Below are 27,533 nucleotides of genomic sequence, written 5' to 3'. Positions count from 1 at the left end.
TCAAAATGCATTATCATACATTTCCCAACATTGTATTCCATCCGCCACTTTTTGCCCATTCTTCTAATTTGTCTAAGTCCTGCTGCAGTCACATTACTTCCTCAGCACTACCTACCCCTTGACCTATCTTCGTATCATCCACAGACTTTACCACACAGCCATCAGTTCCATTATTCAAATCACTGACAAACAATGTGAAAAGTAGTGGTCCCAAAACTGACACCTGAAGAACACCACTAGTCACTGGCAGCCAACCAGAAAAGGCCCCTTTATTCCCACTCAGTGCCTTCTGCCTGTCAGCCAGTCCTCTATCCATGCCAGTATCTTTCCTGTTAAGCACCTTATCAAACGCCTTCTGAAAATCCCAAGTAAATGACATCCACTGCCTCTCCTTTGTCCACTCTGCTGGTTACTTCCTCAAACTCTTAACAGATTTGTCAGGCCTTTACAGAAACCATGCTGACTTTGACTCATTTTATCTTTAGCCTCCAAGTACCCCAAGACCTTATCCATAATAATGGACTCCAACACTTTCCCAACCACTGAGGGTAGGCTAACTGGCCCATAATTTCCTTTCTTTTGCCTTCCTCCCTTCTTGAACAGTGGAGTGACATTTTCAATTGTCCAGTCCTCCAGGACCAATCCAGAATCAAGTGATTCTTGAAAGATCATGACCAATGCACCCATTATCTCTTCAGCAATCTCTCTCAGGACTCTGGGATGTAGTTGATCTGGTCCAGTTTACTTAACCACCTTAAGACCTTTGAGTTTGCCTAGCACTTTTTCCTTCATAATAGCAATGGCATTCACTCCTGCTCCCTGACACTCACAGACATCTGGTACACTGTTAGTGCCTTCCACAGTGAAGACTGATGCCAAGTACTCATTACGTTCATCTGCCGTTTCTTTATCCCTCATTACTACCTCACCAGCATCATTTTCCAGTGGTCCAATATCAACTGTCACCTCTCTTTTATTCTTTATATGACTGAAAGAAACTTTTAGTATCCTGCTTTATATTATTGGCTAGTTTGCCCTCCTATTTTACCTTTTCCCTTCTTCTAGCTTTCTTAGTTGCATTTTGTTAGATTTTAAAAGCCTTCTAATCATACAACTTCTCACTCAATTTTGTTACCTTGTATGCCCTTTCCTTGGCTTTTATGCAGTCCTTAACTTTTCTTGTCAACTACAGTCACCTATCCCTGCCATTTGTAAATAACTTCTTCTGTGGGACATATCTATCCTACACCTTGTGAATTTTTCCCAGAGATTTCAACCATCTCTGCTCTGCCATCATCCCCGTGTCAGTATCCTCCTCCAATCCATTTAAGAAGCTCCTCTCTCATGCCTCTCTAAATTCCCTTTATTCCATTTTACATGTGACTTATGCTTCTCCCTCTCAAATTGCAGTATGAATTCAATCATAATATGATCACTGCCTCCTTGGGGTTCCTTTACATTAAGCTCCTTAGTAAGATCAGGGTATTTTCACAAGACCCAATCTAAGATGGCCTTTCCCCAAGTAGGCTCAATCGCAAGCTGCTCTAAAAAGCCAACTCATAGGCATTCAACAAATTCCCTCTCTTGTAATCCAACAACAACTTGATTTTCCCAATCCCCTTGCATATTGAAGTTCCACATTACAATTATGATATTATCCTTATTACATGCCTTTTCCAGCTCCCTTTGCAATCTCAACCCCACATCTTGGCTACTATTTTGGAGCCCTATATATAATTTCCATAATGTTCTTTTTTACCCTTGCAGTTTCTTAATTCCACGCACTAAGATTGAACATTCTCTGACCCTATGTCACCTCTTTCTAAAGATGTAATTCCATCTCTTACCAACAGAACCACACCAGTGCCTGTGCCTTCCTGCCTGTCCTCTCAATACAAAGTATATCCTTTGATGTTAAGTTCTCAACTATGGCCTTCTTTCAGCAACTACTCAGTGATGCCCACAATGTCATACTGACCAATCTCTAATTGCGTTACGTGTTCATCCACCTTATTCATACTTGTATGAGTTATCATGCCACCAACATTTCATCTAATTCATTAATATAATTAACAATCAACAAGGGGCCCAGCACCAATTGTTGCAGCACATCGCTGGTCACAGGTCTTTGATGTGAAAAACCACCCTTCACTAGGAACTTGTCTATCTCACCCTGGATCCTATGTGATCTCATCTTCTGGACAGTCTATCATGTGTGATCTTGTTGACAGCCTTGGTAATGTCTTACCACCCTGCCCTTGTCAATTGCCTTTCACACCTCTACAAGGCTCAGTTAAATCTATGTGATGCTATTTCTCATGTACAAAATCATAATCAGTGCCTAATCAATCTCAAGCTTTCCCAGTGCAGCTAGATGCTGCCCCTCAGAATCCTGTACTTTCACCAGTCTGTACTTGCTCAGCTTTGCAGCTCTTTTTAAATAATGACACAACCTTAGTCATTACCCAGTCTTTCAGTACCTCACCCATGGTTAAGAAAGATCCAAAAATCTCTACTAGGCCCCCAACAACTTCTTCCTGTGCTTCTCACAATATTCAGAGATTCACTTTGTTAAGCCATGGGATTCATGTGCTCCTGAAGATAACCAAGATCTCCGCTTTCACAATATGTATATGTTTCTGTACGTCACTTTATCTATCTCTTGCTGCTCCACACGTTTCAGCCACTGACCTTCAAAGGGAACAAATCTATCCTGATTTATTCTTTTACTTTTAGTATACTTATGGAATCTCCTAGGATTTATCTTTACATTTTGTGCCAAGGGCATCTCGTGTCTCCTTTTTACCCTCCTGAGTTCCTCCTTAAGTGTCCTCCTACATTTCTTATTTTCCTCAAGGGATTCATTTGATCCCAGTTGCCTGTACCTGACATGTCAATCAGCATCAGATGTATTACCTCATGTGATGTGAAATTTGTTTGCTTGCAGCAGCAGTACATTGCAAAGACTTAGAATTGATATAGATTACAAAATATAAACATTGCATAAGAGGAGTAACATAGTATTCCTTTGTTTAAGTTTAACAATGGTCATTCAGAAATCTACCGGCACCATTTTTTTCAATCATTAGTTAATTATTTTGCTAAATGAATCTGGATCTGTCAGTTCCTAAACTTTGTAGTTCTTCTCTTTCTTTTGATGACAAAGTTAAAATTTATATTTTGAATTTATAAATTGATTTTTGCTTTTGACTCTTTAGGGGAAGAAGTAGCCGTTCTATTTAATAATTCTTATCAGAGTAAACATACCATATGGAACATTTGCATCTTTTGAATATCTTACTTTTCAGTTGAAATCCTCCCATTGTACTTCATTCTTAACTATATACAGGCCACCAAAATATTGTGCAACCTTTTTTGATGACTTCACTGAACTGTTGATAGGCTCATCTGTATCAGTAGCACCTGAACTTCTATCTACAAAGTCATGTAATGACCTTGTGTTATTTTTTACTGACAAAATTCAGAAGATTAGACATACTGTCAGTGACTCTGCATTGGGTCAGAAGTCAGTGTCATCCTTTCACTCACTTTGAACTAATTTAGTTAAGATGACCCAATTCAAACCTATTGATTATAAAACTTTAGAAGAAATTGTGCTACACCTGAAATCCTCTTCCTGTTCCCTTGACATTTTACCTAGAACCTTTTTTAAAAATGTTTTTAATTGCATAGCACCAGACGTACTGTAAATAGTCGACACTTCTCTTCTATCAGGCTTGAGTCCCAAAAGCCCTGAAAACCGCAGTTATTAAGCCACTTTTTAAAAAAGAACAACTTAGATGCCTCAGTAATTAATAACTACAGGCCTGTATCAAACTTACCATGTTTAAGTAAAATCATTGAAAATGTTGTTTATCAGCAGCTTAGTAGCTTTTTGGCACTAAGCAAATGTATGGATGTTTTCCAGTCTTGATTTCGACAATACCATAGCACTGAGGCTGCTCTGGTCAAGGTTTTACATGACATCCGCTTAAACCATGATGATAAAATTTCAGTTTTGGTTTTATTGGATCTTAGTGCTGCATTTGATATAGTTGACCATGACATATTACTGGTCAGACTGGAAAGCTGAGTGGGACTTTCTGGTACAGTCCTAAAGCGGTTTAAATCATATTTACAGGACATGGACTATTTTGTATTGATTGGTAGCTGCATATCTGACCGAACAAAAATGACATGCAAAGTGCCTCAAAGGTCCATACTAAGGCCTCTTCTGTAAACCATGTACATGCTCCCTCTAGCTCAAATCATGGTAAGCAACAAAATATCTTGCCTTAATTATGCAGATGATTTATATAACAGTGTCATCACCTAACTATGGTCCCATACAATCATTAAAAAACTGTATTGACCAAACCACTGATTGTATAAGCCAGAATTTCCTCTAGTTAAACAAAGAGAAAACTGTAATACAGTTATTATTTTGGTGCCAAAAAAGAACGATTAAAAGTAAGTGCTTACTTACAATCCCTATTGTTACAGACGACAAACCAAGCCAGAAACATTGGTATTGCAATGGACTCTGACTTAAATTTTACCTGCCACATTAAGACAATTACAGAGTCAGCTTACCATCTTAAAAATTTAGCAAGAGTTAAAGGGCTTATGTCTCAGTTTATTTTTAGTAGGCTTGACTACTTTAATGGCATTTCACAGAGACCTGTGAAAACTCCCTCAGACAGCTGCAGCTCATCCAGAACATTTCACTCCAGTTCTCAGGTCGCTACACTGGCTTCCTGTCCATCAGAGGATTGACTTTAAAATATTACTCCTTATATTAACTTTAAAATATAAAATATTAATTTTTATATCTTTTTCTATGTAAAGCACTTCAACCTGCCTTCTGTTTGAAAAGTGCTAAACAACTAAACTTGCTTGCTAGTAAAAATTTGCGTTTATGGTCTTATATAAAAGGAAGTTTTTCATTCAATTTGTAACAACTATGAGGGAAGAATTATATGCAATATTGAACAAATACAATACAAAATCATTTGCCATGTTATAATGTCTCTGCATCATAAAATGGGGGAATTGAGAAATAAAATTTGACGGACTGATCTAATTCTTAATTCTGTGTGAAGTTACTGCACTGATGTGTCTACATAGTACCATGGCTGAGAGAAATGCAGAGATTTAATTTCAGAAATCCTCTGTACCACATCACTCTGACATGTTCTTTTCAAAGAATCAATCCACAGTGGTCCCTCTACATTTTGAATAGAAATGAGAATGATTTGATCCCTCTTCGTTTTGTATGGAAACAAGATCCCTCTTCAGAAAACGGATGAGAAAAGTCCTAAAGAAGGGTCTTGGCCCGAAAACAGACTGTTTATTCATTTCCATAGATGTTGCCTGACCTGCTGTAAACTTTCTCACATTTTTGGTGATAAAATCAGTTCTTTTTCAAACAAAATGGACAGTTACCAATTAGCAAATTCAATTTCAACAATTCAGTATTTTTAATGTAAAAGTTCTTGATTTTGAATGGAATTCTTATTGTTATCATTTTCAGGAAATGTTGCTGACGTTGCATCTGAAGGTGTTGAAGCTAGAGCAGGAGGAGTACCTGAAGTACAAGTATCAAGTTCAGACTATATAATCCAAAGAAGCAGAGCTAAAAAAGTGTGAGTACTAACCGTGCTAATTGCCCCATATCCATTGTAAGGTTTCCATCAGTAAAGGACATCATGACACATACAAAAAATCTTTAAAATTATTAGTGAATCAGAAATCAATTTCATACTGCATGTGGACACAGATTTCCATTTCTTTGATTTTTTTCCATTCTTTCATCAAATGAGAATTAGTTCGTCACTCATGGTGAGTAATTACCATCAGCAGTGCTTAGCTAAATCATACCGTGATATTGAAGTAGCAACAAATAAACAGGGCACCGTATCTCATAATAGCAGGCGTCAAATTGTATAGTCATCCAGAAATAAGAACAGGAAGATGCAGGGTCTCCTGAGTTATGAACAATCTGACACCCAGATATCTGACTTTATGTAAATTCTTCCATACATTTTTAAAGCATTTTTCAAGTTAGTTTAATAGAAGCAAAATGTAGTGGAATACAGTATGTATTCTGTTAATTTAACTATAGTTACTGTTAGAGTGATTATTGAATTAAGTGAAAGAATTATTGCAAGTAAAACAAGGAACAGTACAGCACAGGAACAGGCCCTTCAGCTTACAATGTTATGTTAAACCAATTAAATCAGTAATCAAATGGCTAACTAAACTAAACCCTTCTACCTATACAATCTCCATATCCTTCCATTTTCATCACATTTATGTGCCTATTTAAACATCTTTTAAAAGTCTCTAATATATCTGTCTCTACCACCATCCCAGGCAGCACATTCCAGGCATCCACCACTCTCTGAGTGAAAAAAAAATTGTCCCCTCCCTCAGAGGAACAAACACTGGCGGTTCGATTCAACTTTATTATCGGATGATGATTTTGTAAAATTTATTAAAGACCAGATAACCTATTTTAACACTAATACATCACCTGAAGTGCCATCCCAGACTGTCTGGGATGCCATGAAAGCATATTTGAGAGGTCAAATAATCTCTTACACAGCAAATCTCAATAGAAGATCCCGTGCAGATCGAGCAGACCTCATTAACCAGATCAAAGATGTGGATCAATTATATGCCCAAACTAAGAACCCTGAATTATACAAGAAGCGCGTTGAACTTCAAACTAAATTTAATCTTCTGTCCACTCAACCTGTCGAACGCCAACTTCTCGAAAGCAAGAGCCGCTTTTACATTCATGGGGATAAGTCTGGTAAATTCCTAGCCAATCAGCTGAGGCGTTCTAAAGCCAAACAACATATTACAAAGATCCGGAAGGAGAACGGAGACTTTACATCGGATCATTTAGAAATTAATGACGCATTTAAAAATTTTTATTCTCGGCTTTATTCCTCTGAATCCCTGAATGACAATATCTCTGTGGATCAATTTTTACAGAATCTGAATATCCCCTCACTTTCATCTGATTTCAAAGCCAAACTTAATGTGCCTATATCACTAGAAGAAATATCTTCTGCAATTTCTGCACTGTCCTCAGGGAAATCTCCTGGACCTGATGGGTTCCCTGAGGAATTTTATAAATCATTCTCCTCACTTCTTTCTCCTCAGTTACTTTCAGTATTAACTGACTCGTTTAACTACGGCAAATTGCCACCCTCTTTCAATGAGGCATCTATTATTCTTCTTTTAAAAAAGGGCAAAGACCCAACAGAGCATTCCTCGTACAGGCCGATCTCTCTGCTCAATGTTGATGTAAAGATCTTAGCTAAAGTGTTGGCTCATAGATTAGAAACCGTTATTCCCTCCATTATCTCTGATGACCAAACAGGCTTTATTAAAAACCGTCTCCCTTTTTTTAACATTCGGCGTCTATTTAATATTTTATACTCAGTTCCAACTGGGACTCCTGAATGTGTTATCTCCCTTGATGCGGAGAAAGCATTTGATCGTATAGAGTGGAACTACCTTTTTGCAGTCTTAGAAAAATTTGACCTCGGCCAAAGTTTCATCTCTTGGATCCAATTGCTGTACCTGTGTCCTACTGCTTCTGTTCTAACTAACTTTCAGAAATCCCAAGTATTCAATCTCAAACGTGGCACCCATCAGGGATGCCCCTTAAGTCCCTTTCTCTTTGATTTGGCTATAGAACCTCTGGCGATAGCATTTCGAAAATGTCCTGAACTGACCGGGATTTGGAGAGGGGGTGTTGAGCATAAAGTCTCTCTCAATGCTGATGACTTACTACTCTTTCTCTCATATCCGTCTACATCCTTACCTCTAATGTTTTCACTTCTTGACCAGTTTAGCCAAATCTCTGGCTATAAACTCAACTTACATAAGAGTGAACTTTTCCCAATTAATAAAGAAGCACAAGAACTAATATTTCGTGATCTCCCTTTTAAAGTAGTCCATAATCAATTTACTTATCTTGGAATTACAGTCACAAGGAAGTTTAAAGATCTCTTTCGTGAAAACTTTGTCAATCTTTCATATGCTACAAAACAGAATCTGGTACAATGGTCACCTCTATCTATGTCCTTGGTAGGTCGTATCAATGTTGTCAAAATGTATGTTCTCCCCAAATTTTTATACTTATTTCAATCTATCCCAATTTTTATTCCTAAATCCTTTTTTGATTCCTTAGACTCTTATTATTTTGTCATATCTGTGGCAGAATAAGCGCTCTAGAATTAATAAAATCCACCTCCAAAAATCTAAAAAAGAGGGTGGCATGGCTTTACCTAACTTTCGCTTATATTACTGGGCAGCTAATATACGTTGTGCTGCCTTCTGGTCTTTCTTCCACGGTCAACCTGAGTGCCCTAACTGGGTGGCAATGGAGTTGAGCTCCACTAAAGAATTATCTATATCTGCACTTCTTGGCTCTGCACTCCCTAGCAGTCTGCCCAGATCAATAGCTAATCCTCTGGTTAGACACACTTTGCGTATATGGGCTCAGTTCAGGAAATGCTATGGTTTCCAAGGGTTTTCCATTTCTAGCCCTGTCGCACACAATCACCTTTTTTTACCTACCACGTTCGATTCAGCATTCCATGTTTGGTACAGGAAGGGCATTAGACATTTTGAAGATCTCTTCATTGATAACCGCTTTGCTTCTTTTCAACAGCTCTCTGTTAAGTTCAACCTGCCTAATGCTCACTTTTTCAGATATCTTCAAATCCGACACTTCACTGCTCCTTTAATTCCTAACTTTCCTGAAATGCCTGCGAAAAATGCTATGGACCTATTTCTCTCCATTAATCCACTAGGTAAAGGTTTAATTTCAATTAGCCAAGATAAACTAGCAGCCTTACGACGGGCCCCTGTGGATAAAATTAAAATGGCCTGGGAGCAGGATTTAAATATCACCTTATCCGAGGAGAGCTGGGACTCAGTTCTCAAGTCGGTTAACTCAACCTCTCTTTGTGCTTGCCATTGTCTCTTACAGTTTAAGATTGTCCATAGAGCCCATATGTCTAAATCTAAACTATCTCGATTCTACCCTGGCATTAGTCCGCTCTGTGATAAATGCAAGAGGGGCGTGGCCTCTCTCATCCATATGTACTGGCTCTGTCCTAGCTTGGAGAAATTCTGGAAAGATGTCTTCACTACACTATCGGGTATTCTGAATCAGCACCTAGAACCTAACCCCTTAATTGCTCTGTTCGGTTTTTGGAGCGAGACAGATTTATGTCTGGGTCCGACCAAATGCCGAATACTATCCTTTGCCTCTCTCCTGGCGAGACGCTTGATCCTCCTTAGATGGAGAGATGTTGCCCCGCCCACTCATGCGCAATGGCTTAACGACATTATGGCCTGCTTGGACCTCGAAAAAATTCATTATTCAGTTCTCAATTCGGATTTAAAGTTCCATAAGGTCTGGGGGCCTTTTATCGAGTACTTTCATAACCTTCCTCTTGACTAGGGTTTTTTTTCTTTTAGGTCCCTTGCTTTCAGCTCCCTTTTTTTTTCTGGTAGTAGGCATTATTATCCTCTGTTGCTAAGTGTATTCACAGTCTGGGAGTTTGACTGTCCGGACTTATACTCTCTATATTGTGTGGTGGTTGGACTGGAATTGTTTTTTTTTCTTGTGTTGTGGGGTTTGGGGAGGACACTAAGCTCACTTGTCTTTAATTTAGGTGCTTTTTTGTTAAATTCTCTTCCTTTGTAGCATATTGTTATTGTATGCTTAACCTTGCTCTGTATTAATGCTCCTCACTGGGATTTGGGGTTTTTAATTTTGTAAAATGTTTTGAAAAACTAATTTAAAAAATTTTAAAAAAAAAAATTGTCCCTCACATCTCCTTGGAAATTACCCCTCTCACCTTAAATACATGCCCTCTGGTATTAGATATCTCTACACTTGGAAAAGGATTTTGTCTGTCTAATCTCTCTATACCTCTCAAAATCTTATAAACTGATCAGATCTGCCCTCAGCCTCTGATGCTCTGGAGAAAACAATCCAAATTTGTCCTGGCTCTCATTATAACTCATATCCTCTAATCCAGGCAACATCCTGGTAAATGTCTTCTGCAACCTCTCCGAAGTATATGTATAGTGATATAACATGGGTTACTACAAAAAATGGACATTTTTGACTTAGGGAGAAATTGCTTTACGGGCAGTTCCCAGGAACTAAACCCTTATTAAAGCACCATGGAACCCATTTACAAGGAGCGCTGCCACAAGAAAGCAGCATCCATCATCAAGAACTCCAGCACCCAGATCATGCTCTCTTCTTGCCGTTACCATCAGACAGGAGGTACAGGAGCCACAGATCCCCCACCACTAGGTCCAGGAACAATTCCCTACAACCATTAAGCTCCTGAACTAGTATGCATAAGTTCACTCACCTCACCACACCTCTGAACTGATTTCTCAACCTACAGACTCATTTTAAAGGATTCTACAGCTCACGTTCTCAATATTGTTTATTTGATTTTTTTATTTGCACAATGTCTTTTTTTTTACAAATTGGTTGTCATTTGTTGTTTATGTATAATTTTCCAAAAGTTAATTTTATTTTTATATTTTCCTGTAAATATCTGCAAAAAATGAATCTCAGGATAGTATATGTCAAGTTAAGTTTATTGTCATTTAACTATATGCATGTATATAACATATATGACCATATATTGAATATAGAAATGAGACAGTGTTTCTCCAAACCAGGGTGTAATATACGTACTTACTTTTATAATAATTTTACTTTGACATTGAATTCTTTCAGTTGGAGCCTGATCCATATTTACCTTTTCAAATTCCTTTTTACCCCCCTTGTATAGCCAGTGTGTTTCCAGTGTCATATCTCAATTTCTATTCACTACCAATTTCATAACCAACAAGTAGGAAAGTTATCATACACCAAAAAGGGACTTGCATGTAATAACCTGTAAAACTCTTGTTAGGCCTACTGCTTCTTAGACAACAGTGTTCTTTTCTGGTTCCTTCATTATAAAGAAAGAATTTGGTAGCATTAGAAATGGTGAAGAGGAGATAAGCCAGGATGCTGCCTGGATTAAAGAACATGTCTTATGAGGAAAGGTAGAGTGAGCTAGGGATTTTTTCCTTGGAATGACAGAGGATGAGAGGCATTGCCAGCCAGTAGCTTTTTCCCAGGGTGCCAGTGGCCAATACCAGAGGACATCCATTTAAGATGAGTGAAAGAAAGTTTAGGTATGTCAGTGATTGTTATTTTTTCCACAGAAAATGGTGGGTGCCTGGAACACACCACTGGGGTTTGTGGTGGAGATTGATAAAATAGAGGCACTTAAGACTTTAAATAGGTACATGGATGAAAAAAAAATAGGAGGGTTGTGGGCTATGTAGGAAGGAAGGCTTAGATTGACCATTGAGTATTTTTAAATACAGTAGGTCATGCAACATTGTGGGCTGAAGAACATGTGATGTGTTGTACTATTCTATGCTCTGTGCTCTAGCAATATATGCTGACAGTTAAACGAAGGGGACTCACTTGAGGAGGCTTTCATGAGGTAAGCCTTAGACTGTTTAAATCTATTGGTTATTATGTTAAGATTCATATTACTTCTGATTGTTCCTTCAGAAGTCAAGAAGAATATTGGCCAGAATTCACATGTACGAAGTCAAAGAAAAAATCTGTAATGTTCGCAAATGTCATCTCCAAGGATAAAGGGAGAACTTCTCCATCAGCAGAAAAACGTGATTTATACATGGACACCAGAAAAGGTGAAGAGAAGGCAAATAAAGAAGAAACAATAATGATCCCAACAGTGAAAGAAACTGTTCAATATTCTACTGGATGTGAAAGCAGAGAAGTGGAGACAACTTCAAATATGGTTGCAGATTCTCTGCTGACTTATATGGCTGTGCCTCAAGAAAGTAGGGCAGTGGCAGAGAGATTTAGTATTTCAGAACTCTTTGCAGAACAGATGAAGACAGATGTAGTTGATAATCCTTCAAAACCAGATACACAAGACTTTCAAACCACTGGTGACCAAGCCAACAGTGCTAATATTCAAACCAAGCCTTTGAAAGGTTAGTCCTTTCACAGTTTAGTACTATTGGATACCAAGCCTTTAAGGAAAAGTTTCTTTTGATGTGCTGACCATCATGCTAAATTAAACTAATCCCATTTTCATGCATGTAATTCATACTCTCAATTCCCCACATGTTCATATGCCTATCTAAATATTTCTTAAATGTCACTATTGTATCTGTTTCCACCCTCCACCACCCCAGCAACTCATTCTAGGCAGTTACTGCTTTCTGTGATGGGGGAAAAAAAATCCTCGTGCTTGCCTTTAATGATTCCTTCCCTCACTTTAAAGCAATGTCCTCTCGTATCTCCTGGAGAAAAAAAACACATCTGTCTACCGTATCTGCACCTCTCATAATTTTATAAACTTCCACCAAGCCTTCAGTCTTTGATGCTCCAGAGAAAACAATCCAAGATTGTCCAACCTTTCATTATAGCTAATATTTTATAATCCAGCAAGCGTTCTGGTGAACCTTTTCTTCACCCTCTCCAAAGCCTGCACATCCTTTGTGTAATATGGTGACCAGAATTGTACCCAATACTCCAAACGTAGCTTAACCAAATTTTCAGACATTTGCATCAGAATTTTATACTCAGTGCCCAAGCAAAGGCAAATATGTCTTCATTATCACCCTGCTTAATTGTGTTGTCACTTTCAGGGAAACACTCTAATATCTCTCTGTACATTATTGCTTTGAAAGGCCCTGCCATTTACTGTGTACTTTCCCCGTATATTTGACCTCCCAAAGTGCAACACCTCACACTTGTCCGGATTAAGAGCTTCTTCTCATGGATGAACATGCAGAAGCAGATGACCATAATAGGGGAATTAAGGAAAGAAATATTGTCAAAGTATGCTTGATTTTACAAGCAGTAACTGTGACTTTTTTTTACTTTTGTCTATTCTGTCTTTTTAAGAATGTAACAAAAAGTTCCCTAACTCGTTAATGCAATTGCTACTGTGCAATTTTGAATTGATTGTTGAAGGAGTTACATGAAAATATTAAATTCCTGCTTAGCTTCTCAAATCTCTTAAGTTACTTCAGCATTTATAAAATTGTTTTTAAGAGTATATAGTTGATATAATTGTTGGGAACATTTGGTTGTTTTGGTACTAATTCCTACATTTCAGGCCAAGATCCTTCATCAGGATTGGAAAGGACGGGGGTAGAAGACAGAATGAGTAAGCTGAGATAGGGAGAAGAAGAAATACAAGTTAGCAGGGGATAGGTGAGACCAGGTGAGGAGGGTGGTAGGTGCGTGGCAATGGAGGTAGTGAGGGTGAAGCTTAGAGGTGAGAAATGAAAAAGGTAAAGGACTGAAAGAGAGAGGGAGTCTGATAGGAGAGGAGAATGGACCATGGGAGAAAGGGAAGGAGGACTGGCATCAGGGGGAGGTGAAAATAATTGGAGCACATAAAGATAATCAAACATTATCTGAGGGGAGAGAATCATCGTTTCAGGTTCATCAAAAGGTTTCACTCTTCATCAAAAATGGAAAAGAGACAACAGCTGGATGTAGGGTGCAAAACAAAGATGACACGGTAACTTTTCACAGACAAACTCTGTGCTTTCTCCTTTTCCCCTTTCTGTGTCTGTTGTGATGAAGGTTCCTTTCGTGCTCTCCTATTGATTGACTTGATGAGTGCTTCCAACATTCCTTATTTTTGATTTGAGTTTTCCTGTATCCACAGGATTTTTTTTTTACTTAAGATATGTAGTAGTAGTTTTGGATGAATATCCTCTACTTTCCTTCATTCCCTGTCGGGCTCAGTGATAACTGTTCCCATCATCATTAAGCGTGTGCATAGACTTCAAGATAATACCAGATGTATGAATGAGGGGGTGGGGAAGAAGAATGATGGTGGGAGGGGGCGGAGTTGTGGTTCTCATTGAAACCTACTGAAAGCTCTAGATAGAGTGGACATGGAGAGGATGTTTTCTATAGTGGGAAAGGCTAGGACCAGAGGGCAGAATCGAATGACATTCCCTTAGAACAGATATGGGGAGGAATTTCTTTTGCCAGATGGTGTTGAATCTGTGAAATTCATTGCCACAGATGACTGTGGAAGCCAAGTTATTGGGTATATTTAAAGTGGAGGTTGATAAGCTCTTGATTAATAAGGGTGTCTAAGGAATTGGGGAGAAGGCAAGGGATTGGGGTTGAGAGGGATAATAAATCAGCCATGATAGAATGGCTTAATTCTGCTCCTGTTCTGCAAGTTCTTATTTTTGATCCTCACAAATGCTATTTTTCTCTAACACAGATATGCAGAATATTCAAAATGTTACCGTGAAGAGACTGCGTGAAATACAGTTTAGCCCAACTACATTCAAGCGAAGAACTCTTTCAGCAAGTAATGTAAATATTACAGAGCAAATAATTTTCTCAAGGTAAACCACTTCTGGAGCTGCATTTTGAAACAAAATAGATTGCAGATACTATCTTCTAAGCAAATGTATTCATTTACTCTTATCACTGCAAAGCTGAGTCCACCATATATGAATATTTTTTTAAGTAATTATAAGAATAATGCAGTAACATTGTCAAAGAAATCATGATTAGTCAGTTTGAAAGCTGGTTACTAAGATTATTGATTTTTTTCCTTTGTTTGCAAGGTGTCATAATTTGGTATCTCAGTAAAGTATTATCAGTTGATGTTGACCTGGCCTAAAGCCAGAAAATGCAAAGCAAGAAAGTTTTTAAACTAATGCAAAATTAAAGGCCCCACTTATGATCTTTGGTGATGCCACTCTGTGATCAAATTAACCTTCTCCCAGTACTAGGTTGGATGCCACAGTAGCAAAGATGCTTTGCAGAAGCATGATATTGACATTGAAAAATGTGCAGTATCCTTATGACTTCTAGGAAAATATTTACAATCATAAGAATAGCTTTAAAATTAATAGTATGAAGAAGAAACAGAAATAAACTCTAACACGAGGAAATCTGCAGATGCTGGAAATTCAAGCACCACACAAAATGCTGGTGGAACGCAGCAGGCCAGGCAGCATCTATAGGGAGAAGCACAGTCGACGTTTCGGACCCGCCTGAAACGTTGACAGTGCTTCTTCCTATAGAAATAAACTCTATAATTGTTAAGCCTGCTCTGCCATTGTTATGAGATTGTGGGTGTTCTACTTCCCCACATAATCTGATTTCTCCGGCAGACAGAGAAAGCAGGATCTCCCAGTGGCCACAAATTTTAGTTCCACATCCCATTCCCATTCTGATATGTCTATCCATGGCCTCCACTACTGTCAAGATGAATCCACACTCAGGTTGGAGGAACAACACCTTGTATACCGGCTGGGTAGCCTCCAACCTGATGGCATGAACATTGACTTCTCTAAGTTCCGTTAATGCCACTCCTCCCCTTCTTACCCCATCCCTGATATATTTAGTGTTTTCCCCCCTCTTTTTTTCTCTCTCTTTCTGCCCATCATGCTGCCTGTTTTCCATCTCCCTCTGGTGCTCCCCTCCCCCTTTCTTTCTCCCTAGGCCTCCCGTCCCATGATCCTTTCCCTTCTCCAGCTCTGTATCCCTTTTGACTATCACCTTTCCAGCTCTCAGCTTCACCCCACCCCCTCTGGTCCTCTCCTATTATTTCGCATTTTCCCCTCCCCCTCCTACTTTCAAATCTCTTACTATTGTTCCTTTCAGTTAGTCCTGATGAAGGGTCTCAGCCCGAAACGTCGACAGTGCTTCTCCTTATAGATGCTGCCTGGCCTGCTGCATTCCACCAGCATTTTGTGTGTGTTGCTTGAATTTCCAGCATCTGCAGATTTCCTCGTGTTTCCATTTATTACCATTTGGTTTTCTATTCTTTAACCATCATAAACGCTGTAGTGTGCAAAAGTCTGAGACACCTTAGATTTTTTTATACAGTATGGTATGGCCTCCACAGAGCCCGGATCTCAATATCATCGAGGCTATCTGGGATCACCTGGAGAGACAGAAGCAAGTGAGACAACCAAAGACTGCAGAAGAACTGTCACAAGTTCTCGAAGATGCTTGGAACAACCTACTAACCGATGTTCTTATAAAACTGCGTGACCGTGTACCTAAGAGAATTGATGCAGTTTTTAAAGGCGAAGGGTGGTCACACCAAATAGTGATTTGATTTAGTTTATTACTGTTTACTGTTCTTTATGGTAAATGTTTGACATATTTAGAAACTTCATTTCATTATCTTTGAAAGCATCTTCATTTTACAGAATTCTTTTACATGTGCCTGTTAATTCCAACCCTGTGAATCCTTATGTGTACTTTAATGCCAGGTGCCTTATCAAAAGCCTTATAAAGTTCCAGACATATAGACTTGCTGATCATCCACCATACTGGAAACATACTCAAAAATGTATTTGAATTGTCAACAAACATTTTCTTTCAGCAGGATCAATTTTATTGACTTGTATACATTTACATGAATTAGGAATTTGCTGTTCTTTGTTGGTCAAGGAGCAATATGCACCAAAAACAAACAATATTCAACAATTATAAAGAATTATGTAAAAATAAAGTTGGTTAAAATACAGATATGGAATAAAATGTGCATTAATACAAACATACTAGTGTGTATTTACAATGTAAACAGCATTATAAAATGTGGTTTAAAGTGTTTATAGTGCAGTCAGTGACAGGACAGGGGTAATAGATAGAGGGGTGAGGGGATGATTGATCCAATTAATTGCTTGGGGGAAGAAACATCTAAGGTTCTGTGAAGTTTTTGTTTTAATAGCCCTGTTGCGCTTTCCAGAAGGGAGCTTTTGAAAAAGGCAGTTTGCTAGGTGGGTAGTGTCTGCAATAATTTTTTCCTACCTGCTTCTTTGTCCTGGACACATACAAGTCACGTTGACTCTGCCTAATCATATTGGGATTTTTTACATGTTCACTGATCAATTCAAGCATTTTTCCGATAATGATGTCAAGTTATCTGGGTTATAGTTCCATATTTTTTTCTTCCTCTCTTAACAAGCAATGTTGCATTTTCTTCCTTCAAATCTGCTGGGACTTCTCCAGAATATAAAAGAACTTTGGAAGATCACTAATGCAGCAGCTATCTCTTTAGCCATTTGTCTTAAAACTTTGAGATGTAGACTTTCAGGTCTAGAAGAAATAGGGTCACTTATATTTCTCCAGTATAACTTAATTCAAATTAATTGAATTTACCAAATTTTAAATCCACATTACTAATCCAAAATGTGCATGCCCTATATTGAATATATTTTCCCTATTAACGTATAGAAATATCATGACTATAATTTTAACTGGCATTTTCTTTTACGATCCTTGGAAAGAACTGTAAGTAAGGAAGCTGAAGAAATTCCCACGTTGCCTGATAAACCAAAGCTCACAGAGTACATGGAGCTACCTGAGAGTTACCACATTGGTTTGACTGCACAAGAGGATGCAGGTGATGTGAATAAAATCTGGCATTGCAGTGCTAACTCACCTACAGTACTAACCAATGCACTGATGTTCTAAAGTACAGACTGCTACTAATTTCTGGGCAAAATGTTTAACCGAAACTTAAGTTTTGCATCACACACAAAATGCTGGAGGAACTCAGCTAGCCAGGCAGCATCGATGGAAAAAAGTACGGTCGGCGTTTCGGGCCGAACTCTTGTTTGTGATTTAATTACTACTCTGTGAAGTCTCTTCCAGGGATGCCTACTCTAAAGAAATTTAAATCTTCCCTTCGACAGGAGTTCAGTGAAGCTGTATTTCACTGGTCTCCCACTGTGATCCCTCCTGTTCTTCAACTCTTTGACCACGTTCTTACCCAGACCCACTACTACAACCTATCTGTGTCCTGCTGAAGGGTTTCGACCTGAAACATCAACTGTACTTTTTTCCATAGATGTTGCATGGCCTGCTGAGTTCTTCCAGCATTTTGTGTGTGTGGCTTGGATCTCCAGCATCTGCAGATTTTCTCTTGTTTGTGTTTTAAGGTTTGCATGCCCACTTTGGAATGAAAAGTCATTAAGCTTCACAAACTTTCCTCTATAAATGCTGGAGCAAAAATTAAGCAGCTGGAGGAACTCAATGGGAGCAGCATCAATGGAGGGAAAGGGGTAGTCAACTTTCAGGATGATGATGAGCCATGGGAATGAAGGGGTAGGAAGTGAGGGGTGAAGTTGGAGACACTGGCGGTGAGTGATAGGTACACATTGATAAGGAGAGAGAGAGAAAAAAATGTCAGGTTTAGTATTTCTACGAATGTGTTCTGACACCCTAAGTGTATTCTAAAATTTTCAGTTTTTTGTTTGAACAGGGCAACATAACTATAAGAGAATCATCAATAGAAAGAAGTAGCAAGCAGGTTTTTTTTCCACTGAGGTTGGGTGGGACTACAACTAAATGTTATGGGTTAAGGGTAAAAAATGGAAAGTTTAAAGGAAACATAAGGGAAAACTTCTTCACTCAGAGGATCGTGAAAGTGTGGAGTCAGCTGCCAGTGTAAGTGGTGTGTGTATGCAAGCTCAATTTCAACATTTAAGAGAAGTTTAGATAGGTACATGGATGGCAGGGCTTTGATCCAGGTGCAGGTCAGTGGGAGTAGGGAGTTTAAATGGTTCAGCACATACTCATTGGGCCACAGGGCCCATTTCTGTGCTGTACTTTTTTTTATGACTGGCTCTAAATTTCAGAGAAATGTAGCAAAGCTTGGTAACAATGCAGAATTATGGAGACAGAACTCAGATGTATCTAAGAGGAAGCTAAATAAGCATGTGAGAGAGAAAGAAGCAGTAAAACACTCGGGCAAGATTAACCAGAGATGGAAACCAGACGGCATTGAGCGTCAAGTTGTGCAGTGGCCTGTTTCTATATTATGGATCATATGAAATATGTAATGTTTTAGTTACCTATTCATTTACATCATGTGAATGTTGCTCGCACTTTTTATTTTCCAAAAATATACCTTGTAATTAAAATTTCAAATATATATTACAGCACTAAATTTATCATTACTTTGCTTTCGTCAAGAATTCAGTTTTCCTTTCACATAATTGTTTGAGAGTTTTTTTCCACATGTTCTGACCCTAATTATGTGGTGTGCTCCTTAACTTACTATGTATAAAGTCCTCCTGAAGTCCCTCAGCATATAGTCCTGTACCTTGGAGATTGTGCGTGTAGATAGCATTAGTATGTGGACAGCTTCTAGCATTGGGAGACAAATAGATTTTGGGAAGATCAAAGTGAGTTGATAATTGAGCAGCATTTGGTGTTGATCTCAGTGTCTGCATCCAGAAACAGCTTACGGAGGAGCGTGGAATTCTGTGCAGCAGGAACCTCCGCAAAATAAAACTGCATTTTCTTTCCAGACATTCTTGGCAAGTGCACACATTAAAAGGCTGATACCCCTCTTCAAGGGACATGTGCACTAGCTTCGTATGAAGGATCTCATCCAGAGGCTGGTCTCACCATCAGCCAAGCAGGATGTTGGAGCTTGTTGGAAGATCTGGTGATGAGATATTCTTTCAAAGCCCATGTTTATTATCCAATCTAATTGCTTTTTAGCTAACAGTCATCCACGTCTATGGGTCTGTATTCTAAATACATGATATATCTTCACAGACATTCATTCAAGGAAGTAGGCTCTTTCCGCTGAGGTTAGATGTGACTAGATCTAGAGGTCATGGGTTAAGGGTGAAAGGTTCAAGAAGTACATGAAGGGGAGAGGGTGGTGAGAGTTTGGAATGAGCTGCCAGTAGGAATGGTGGATGGGGTTTCAATTTCAACATTTAAGAGAAATTTAAATAGGTACATGGATGGGAAGGGTATGGTCCAAATGCTGGTCGATGGGACTAGGCAGAGTAATTGTTTGGCATGGATTAGATGGGCCAAAGGGACTGTTTCTGCTCTGTTAGTTTTTTATAATCTGTGTGGCACATTAAGGAAAGAATTTACTCAGTGAAATGGAACTGCTGCTGGAGGCATTTTAAAAAGGAACAAAGCCAAATTTGCCTTGCAACTGACATTAAATTTCTTCCGATATTCTGCCTATCTCTCAGACAGAAGTCTAACATTACTTTCTTACCTGATTCTGTAGGTATTTCTGTGGAGCAAGCTGCATCACCTGTTGACGGTCAGAAAGCCACCAGCTTACCACAGTCTACACTACCAGCTGAAAGCATATGCACAGGTACAACTGATTCTGCACTTCTCTCAAGCGATGGCATGCTTGAGTAGGAACCTTGGTTGTGTAGGGAAAGTATGTCATTTGCCAAAGTGCCTTTTCTGACATTGATTGTCCTTGAATCCACACCAACTAATTTAAATAGTGTCCAGCATACCCTTTCAAGCCGCCTTGTGTATTCTTTCTGTAGTTCTAAAATTACAAGCAGAAATGTATCTGATGTTTTCTAAACCTGGAACCTAGAATACTGTGTTCCATTTAATCAGCAGGTGATCCACATGTCATTTTTGTTACACTTTTATTAAATGCACTTGCCTGAAGGAATTATACTTTCAGAACTTATCTTCTATATTGAGAAGATAAGATCTTCTCAATCTTTTAAGAAGATCTTAAAAATGGCCCTAAAAAAAAAGAGAGACTACCTAAACTAGAAGTGCCTGGAAATCAGAGTATGGTTAAGGCAAAAAAGAGAAGCAGAATATTGTTGAAGGCCAAAATCAGAGGTTCCCAACATTTTTTATGCCATGTAGCTTTACCATTAACCAAGGGGTTCGTGGATCCCAGGTTGGGAAACCTTGGCTTAGGTGATCCCAAATGAAAGTAATAAAAAATTGTAAGCAAAGAGGCATGATGAAATAATGAAAAGTAAAATCAAAATAAGCCCAAGGTCTAGCTTGGGCAAGATATTGAAAACAGTTCTGAGGGGCCATATAATAATTTTTACTAAATGGAGCAGGAGAAAGAGTAGGACATTGTGCAAAGCAGCAGAAAGGAAACTATAGACCTGTTAGCCTGACATCAGTGGTGGGAAATTGTTGGAATGGATTGTTAGGGATGAGATTACGGAGTACCTGGAGGCATATGACAAGATAGGCCAAAGCTAGCATGATTTCCTGAAAGGAAAATCCTACCTGACTAACCTACTGCAATTTTTTGAGGAAATTACAAGCAGGGTAGACAAAGGAAATGCAGAAGATGTGGTGTGTTTGGATTTCCAGAAGGCCTTTGCCAAAGTGCTGCATATGAGGCTGCTTAGCAAGATAAAAACCCATGGAATTACAAGGGAGGTACTAGCATGGGTGGAGCATTGGCTGTTCGGCAGGAAACAGAGAATGGGAATAAAGAGATCCTATTCTGGCTGGCTGTTGGTTACCAGTGAAGTTCCACAGGGGTCGGTGTTGGGATCACTGCTTTTTATGATGATTATGTCAATGATTTGGACTATGGGATTGACGGATTTGTGGAGGAAATTGCCGAGGATACGAAGATAGGTGGAGGAGTGGGTAGTGTTGATGAAACAGAGAGCCTGCAGAGAGAATTAAATAGTTTATGGGAATGGACAAAGAAGCAGTAAATGAAGTACAATGTTGGAAACTGTATGGTCATGCTCTTTGGTGGAAGAAATAAATGGGCAGACTATTATTTAGATGAGGAGAGAATTCAAAATGCAGAGATGCTAAGGAACTTGGGGGTCCTTGTGCAGGATACCCTAAAGGTTAACTTCCAGGTTGAGTCACTGATGAAGAAGGCAAATCCAATGTTGGCATTCATTTCTAGAGGTATAGAATATAAGAGTAGGGATGTGATGTTGAAGCCTATAAGGCAATCGTGACACCACACTTGGAGTATTGTGTGCAGTTTTGGGCTCCTTATATTAGAAAGGATATACTGACATTAGAGAAGATTCATGAGAATGATTTCAGGAATGAAAGGATTACCATATGAGGAACATTTGGCAGCTCTCGGGCTAAATTCCCTGGAGTTCAGGAGAATGAGGGGGAATCTCATAGGAACATTCCAAATGTTAAAAGGCCTGAACAGATTAGATATGGCAAAGTTGTTTCCCATGGTAGGGGAGTCTAGGACAAGAGGGCACGACTTCAAGATTGAAGGACGTCCATTTAGAGCTGAGATGTAGAGAAATTACTTTTGTCAGAGGGTGGTAAATATGTGGAATTTGTTGCCACCAGTGGCTGTAGAGGCCAAGTCACTGGGTGCATTTAAGGCAGAGATAGATAGGTTCTTGATTAGCCAGGGCATCAAAGGGTTTGGGGAGAAGGCAGGGGAGTGGAGATAACTGGAAGAATTGGATCAGCCACAATTGAATGGAGGAGCAGACTCGATGGACTGAATGGCCTACTTCTGCTCCTATATCTTATGGTTTTGTATTAGAGCCCAAATAGCTAACCCTTGTACTGAAGCAGAAAACATGGATTCTGTTTTAATTGAGATGCATGGGATCCACAGTAACTTGGCTGTTTAGATTCAGAATTAGTTTGCCCAGAGAAAACAGAGAGTCATGATCAGTGGGACTTATTCTGGCTGGTGGTCTCTGACTAGTAGTGTCCTGCAAATAACTGTACTGGGACCACTGCTGTTTGTGATTCATATGAATGACTTGGATAACTAAATGAATGGATGGTTTAGTATGTTCACAGATGGTACAAATGTTGGTGGTGTTGTGGAAAATGTATAAGATTGCCAAAAAATACAGTGGAATATAGATCAATTGGAGAAATGGCAACTGAAATTCTCTTTTAATCTTTTTATTAGTATTAAAAATATTATGAACAAAATACAATTAAAATATTAATAATGGATTACAAACATATAAACTCCCATTACACATGAAGGAATACATAAACAATGAATACAGTATAAGTAAGCTTTCCCAAAACATAAACCATATAGTATATATATGAACAAGGTAAGTCTAGATATTTCATAATATATAATATAAAAAAAAGAGAAAAAAAAATAAATCTATATATGAAAGTTAACTAATCTACTAATCTAATATCTAAGAAAAAAAACAAAAAAGGAAGAAAAAACTAAAAAAAAAGAGGAAAAAAAAGGGGCTGTTCATAGTATCTCACAAGCATACATAAACATCAATGTCGTCAACTCCAATCTTCTCAACATACATACAATTAAAGCTGAAAAAACCAATAAGCCTGGCACAGGGCCATTACATCATATGAAAATATTGAATAAATGGTCTCCATATCTTTTCAAATTTAATAGAAGTATCAAATACAGCACTTCTAATTTTTTCTAAATTTAGACATAACATAGTTTGAGAAAGCCAATGAAATACCGTGGGAGGATTAATTTCCTTCCAATTCAACAAAATAGATCTTCTAGCCATCAAAGTGAGAAAAGCAATCATTCGACAGGCGGAAGGAGATAAGTGAAGTGAGCCCATCATCGGTAAACCAAAAATTGTGGTAACAGGATGGGGTTGTAAATCAATGTTCAGTACCGCCAAAATAATATCAAAAATATCTTTCCAATATTTTTCCAAAATCGGACATGACCAAAACATATGAGTTAAAGATGCGATTTCTGATTGACATCTGTCACAAATAGGGTTTATATGAGAATAAAAATGAGCTAATTTATCCTTGGACATATGGGCCCTATGCACAACCTTAAATTGTATTAATGAATGTTTGGCACATATAGATGATGTATTAACTAATTGAAGAATTCTATCCCAATTCTCAATAGGAATAATAAGATTAAGCTCTCTTTCCCAATCATTTTTGGTCTTATCAAAGGGCACTGAATGTATCTTCATAATTATATTATAAAGTTTTGATATAAGCCCTTTTTGAAAAGGGTTTAATTCAAACAAACTCTCCAAAATATCTGAAGACACAAAATTTGGGAATGAAGGAAGTACCGTACTTAAAAAATGCCTAACCTGTAAGTATCTAAAAAAATGAAATCTAGGCAAATTATATTTATTTGCTAATTGCTCAAAAGACATAAAACAGTTGTCCAAAAATAAGTCAGAAAATCTTAATAATCCCTTAGTTTTCCAAGCCAAAAAAGCTTGATCTATAATTGAGGGGTGGAAAAAACAATTAGATACAATAGGACTATTTAACACGAATTGAGTCAACCCGAAAAATTTCCGAAATTGAAACCATATACGTAAGGTATATTTAACTATCGGGTTGTCGATTCGATTCGGCAATTTAGAAAGAGCAAAAGGGAGAGATGTCCCTAAAATAGAACCCAGAGCATAAGCAGATACCGATTTAGTTTCCAAACTCACCCAATGAGGGCCAAAAGGACCATCCCATTCTTTCAACCAACATATCAAATATCTAATATTAACTGCCCAATAGTAAAATCTGAAATTGGGTAATGCCAACCCACCATCCTTCCTTGTCTTCTGTAAGTATATTTTACCTAACCTGGGATTTTTATTCTGCCATATATATGAGGAAATTTTTGAATCAACATTAGTAAAAAAGGATTTCGGAATAAAAATTGGTACCGCTTGAAAAATTTCTATTAATTTTATGGATACAGCTTTAAGTGCTAGACAATGGCGATTTGACTCTACCTTATTGCAAGAGCCAGACTTTATTAAATTTATGAAGGAACAGATCGATTTCTTCTTTTCAACTAATTCCACGGAGGATATCTCTTGCGGAATACTTTGGGACACTTTTAAAGCGTATATACGTGGACAGATTATCTCTTATTCTGCTGGTCTGAGAAAATGCATTAAGAAGGAAACTCTTTTATTGGTTGATAAAATTAAAGAGATTGACAAGAAATATTCGACTACTCCTAGCAAGGAGCTTTACAAACAAAGGGTTGAACTTCAAATGGAACATAGTTTATTACTCACATCTCCGATTGAAAATCAATTAATGAAAACCAGATCTGATTTTTATATACATAGTGATAAATCCGGAAAACTGTTAGCTAGTCAGTTGAAGAATGTTTCAGTTAAACGTCAAATCACTATGGTTCGTCAGCAGAACGGGGATTTGACAGTTAACCATGATGAGATAAATAAGTCTTTTCAAGACTTTTATACCTCCCTGTATCAATCTGAATTCCCTCAGGATCATAATACCATGTGTGATTTTCTCGGGAAATTGAATTTTCCAAAACTATCATCTGATGATCTTTCAGTAATAGATACTCCGTTTACGGATGCGGAAATTAAAGGGGTCATTTCCTCAATGAATTCTGGGAAAGCACCAGGTCCAGATGGGTACACAGTAGAATTTTTTAAATGTTTTTCTGCTACTCTATCTCCTTGGCTATGCAAGGTTTTTGAAGAAGCAATTAGATTGGGGAATTTGCCTCAATCTTTTTATAGAGCTTCCATTTCCTTAATACTGAAGAAAGATAAAGACCCTACTGATTGTGCATCTTATAGACCAATATCTTTATTGAATGTGGATTCTAAGATTTTTTCCAAGTTACTGGCTTCCAGGCTGGAGAAGGTACTACCCCAAATTATTTCGGAAGACCAAACCGGTTTTATTAAAAATCGCTATTCTTTTTTCAATGTTAGGAGATTATTGAATATTGTTTATACTCCTTCACACAATACTTCAGAATGTGTTATTTCATTAGATGCGGAGAAAGCATTTGATAGAGTTGAATGGCCTTACTTATTTTATGTGCTGGAGAAGTTTAATTTCAGTCCGACCTTTATTTCTTGGATTAAACTGATATATCAAACTCCAGTAGCCTCGGTGTTTACTAATAATCAAAGATCTCCATTTTTTCGTTTATTTCGGGGCACTAGACAAGGTTGTCCTCTTAGTCCATTACTATTTAACATCGCTTTAGAACCTTTGGCAATTGCCATCAGAGAATCACAGGATATTTTGGGTATTAATCATGGAACAGATATTCATAAGGTATCTTTATACGCAGATGATTTATTATTATTCATCTCTAACCCTGAGAAATCTATTCCAGCAGTCTTATCATTGTTGGCTCAATTTAGTGAGTTTTCTGGGTATAAGTTAAATCTTAATAAGAGTGAATTGTTTCCTTTGAATAGACAGGTCCCAAACTATGGTATTTTACCGTTTAAATTAGTTAAAGACTCTTTTACTTACTTAGGGATTAAAATTACAAAAAACCATAAGGAATTATTTAGGTTTAATTTTCTACCCTTAATTGATCAGATTAAAGGCTTGTTTACTAAGTGGTCACCATTATCTTTGTCTCTGATAGATAGGATTAATGCTATTAAGATGGTTATTTTACCTAAATTTTTATATATTTTTCAAGCGGCAACTGAAATTCAATCTGGCCCATTGTGAGATTTGGAGGATCAAATGGAAAGAAACAGTACACTGCTAGAGACAAGACCCTTTACAGTGCTGATGTATAGAGGGATCTTATGATCCAACTCCTTACCTCCCTGAAAACAGCTGCACAGGTTGATAGGGTGATAAAGAAGGCATAAGGCAAGCTTGCCTTTATTAGTCAAGGCACCATTGCAACTTTATAAGACTCTAATTAGGCCACATCTGGAGTATTTTATTTAGTTCTGGTCACCCCATTATAGGAGGCTTTGGAGAGGGTCAAAAGAGAATTACCAGAATGTTGCCTGTTGAGACCTGATAGAAGTCAAAAAGATTACGAGACATAGAGTAGACATCCAGGGTCTTTGTACCAGGGTCAAAATGACTAATACATGTACTTAAAGTGTGAGGGAGTAAGTTCAAAGGAGATGTGTGGGGCAAGTTTTTTGCATAGTGGAGATTGGTATCTGGAATACACTACCAGGGATAGAAGTGGAGGCAAATATAGTAGAGGCGTTCTTTTAGTTAACATTAATATAATGGGCTGAATAGCTGGTTCTATGATGCTCTGCATCTCAGGTTCAGTCTTCCTTTTCCTTCAAGTATAATTGGCATAACTGCTACTCACATTGTCTATATGCTGGTGTCTTTTTACAGAAAGCAGAAGTATACTCCTTTTGTCTTGCTTTTTAATATGTTATATATTTCTGCCAAGAACTGCAGTTGTTCATAACTAAAAAAAACTAATATTCCACAATTAATTTATTTTTATTTTTGGGAAATGCTGTGGCAATTCAGAAACAAATGTCAAGGAAGAATGTTCTAGAGAGAAGGTACCAGGGAGAAGAAAACTGCATTACTATTATGATGTTAAAGAGGAAATTGGAAGGTAAATTTCTTATTAATCCAGCTTTATAGTAAATTAATTGTCCTGTACTACTCAGGTGCTGAGAAGATAAATAGCCATCCTAGTAAAATCGTCATTGGATTATTGCTGGGATGTTGTGTAAATGCAATAATTGTTACTAAACAAGTCCCTCATTACTGAGATTTACTTGTGTGCTTTGGCTAATTGAGAAGCTAATCCTCCTCCTCCTGAATAAAAATAGCTCAAAAGCTAAATTTTAAAAACTCAGTTGTCTTGCAAGGACCATCTCAATCTCAATCACGAATTAATTAAATCAATAAACAAGCAATCTGTCAGTGAAAATGAGAGTTAAGTGCCTAATGATGC

General features: G+C 37.9%; 1 protein-coding gene across 1 annotated transcript in view; it reads left to right on the top strand.

The window, feature by feature from the left end:
• The window catches only part of LOC140732397 (obscurin-like), a 530,964-nt gene that overhangs the window by 439,112 nt on the left and 64,319 nt on the right, over positions 1-27,533 (top strand). The window contains exons 95-100 of the mRNA XM_073054987.1: positions 5,534-5,645; positions 11,630-12,081; positions 14,349-14,475; positions 17,383-17,498; positions 20,139-20,231; positions 27,098-27,188. Coding sequence (XP_072911088.1) covers positions 5,534-5,645; positions 11,630-12,081; positions 14,349-14,475; positions 17,383-17,498; positions 20,139-20,231; positions 27,098-27,188 — 991 coding nt within the window. The remainder of the gene's footprint in view (positions 1-5,533; positions 5,646-11,629; positions 12,082-14,348; positions 14,476-17,382; positions 17,499-20,138; positions 20,232-27,097; positions 27,189-27,533) is intronic.

The sequence above is a fragment of the Hemitrygon akajei genome, chromosome 8 (assembly GCF_048418815.1).
Source record: "Hemitrygon akajei chromosome 8, sHemAka1.3, whole genome shotgun sequence".
NCBI lineage: Eukaryota > Metazoa > Chordata > Chondrichthyes > Myliobatiformes > Dasyatidae > Hemitrygon > Hemitrygon akajei.
This window is presented reverse-complemented; position numbering and strand designations above follow the sequence as displayed.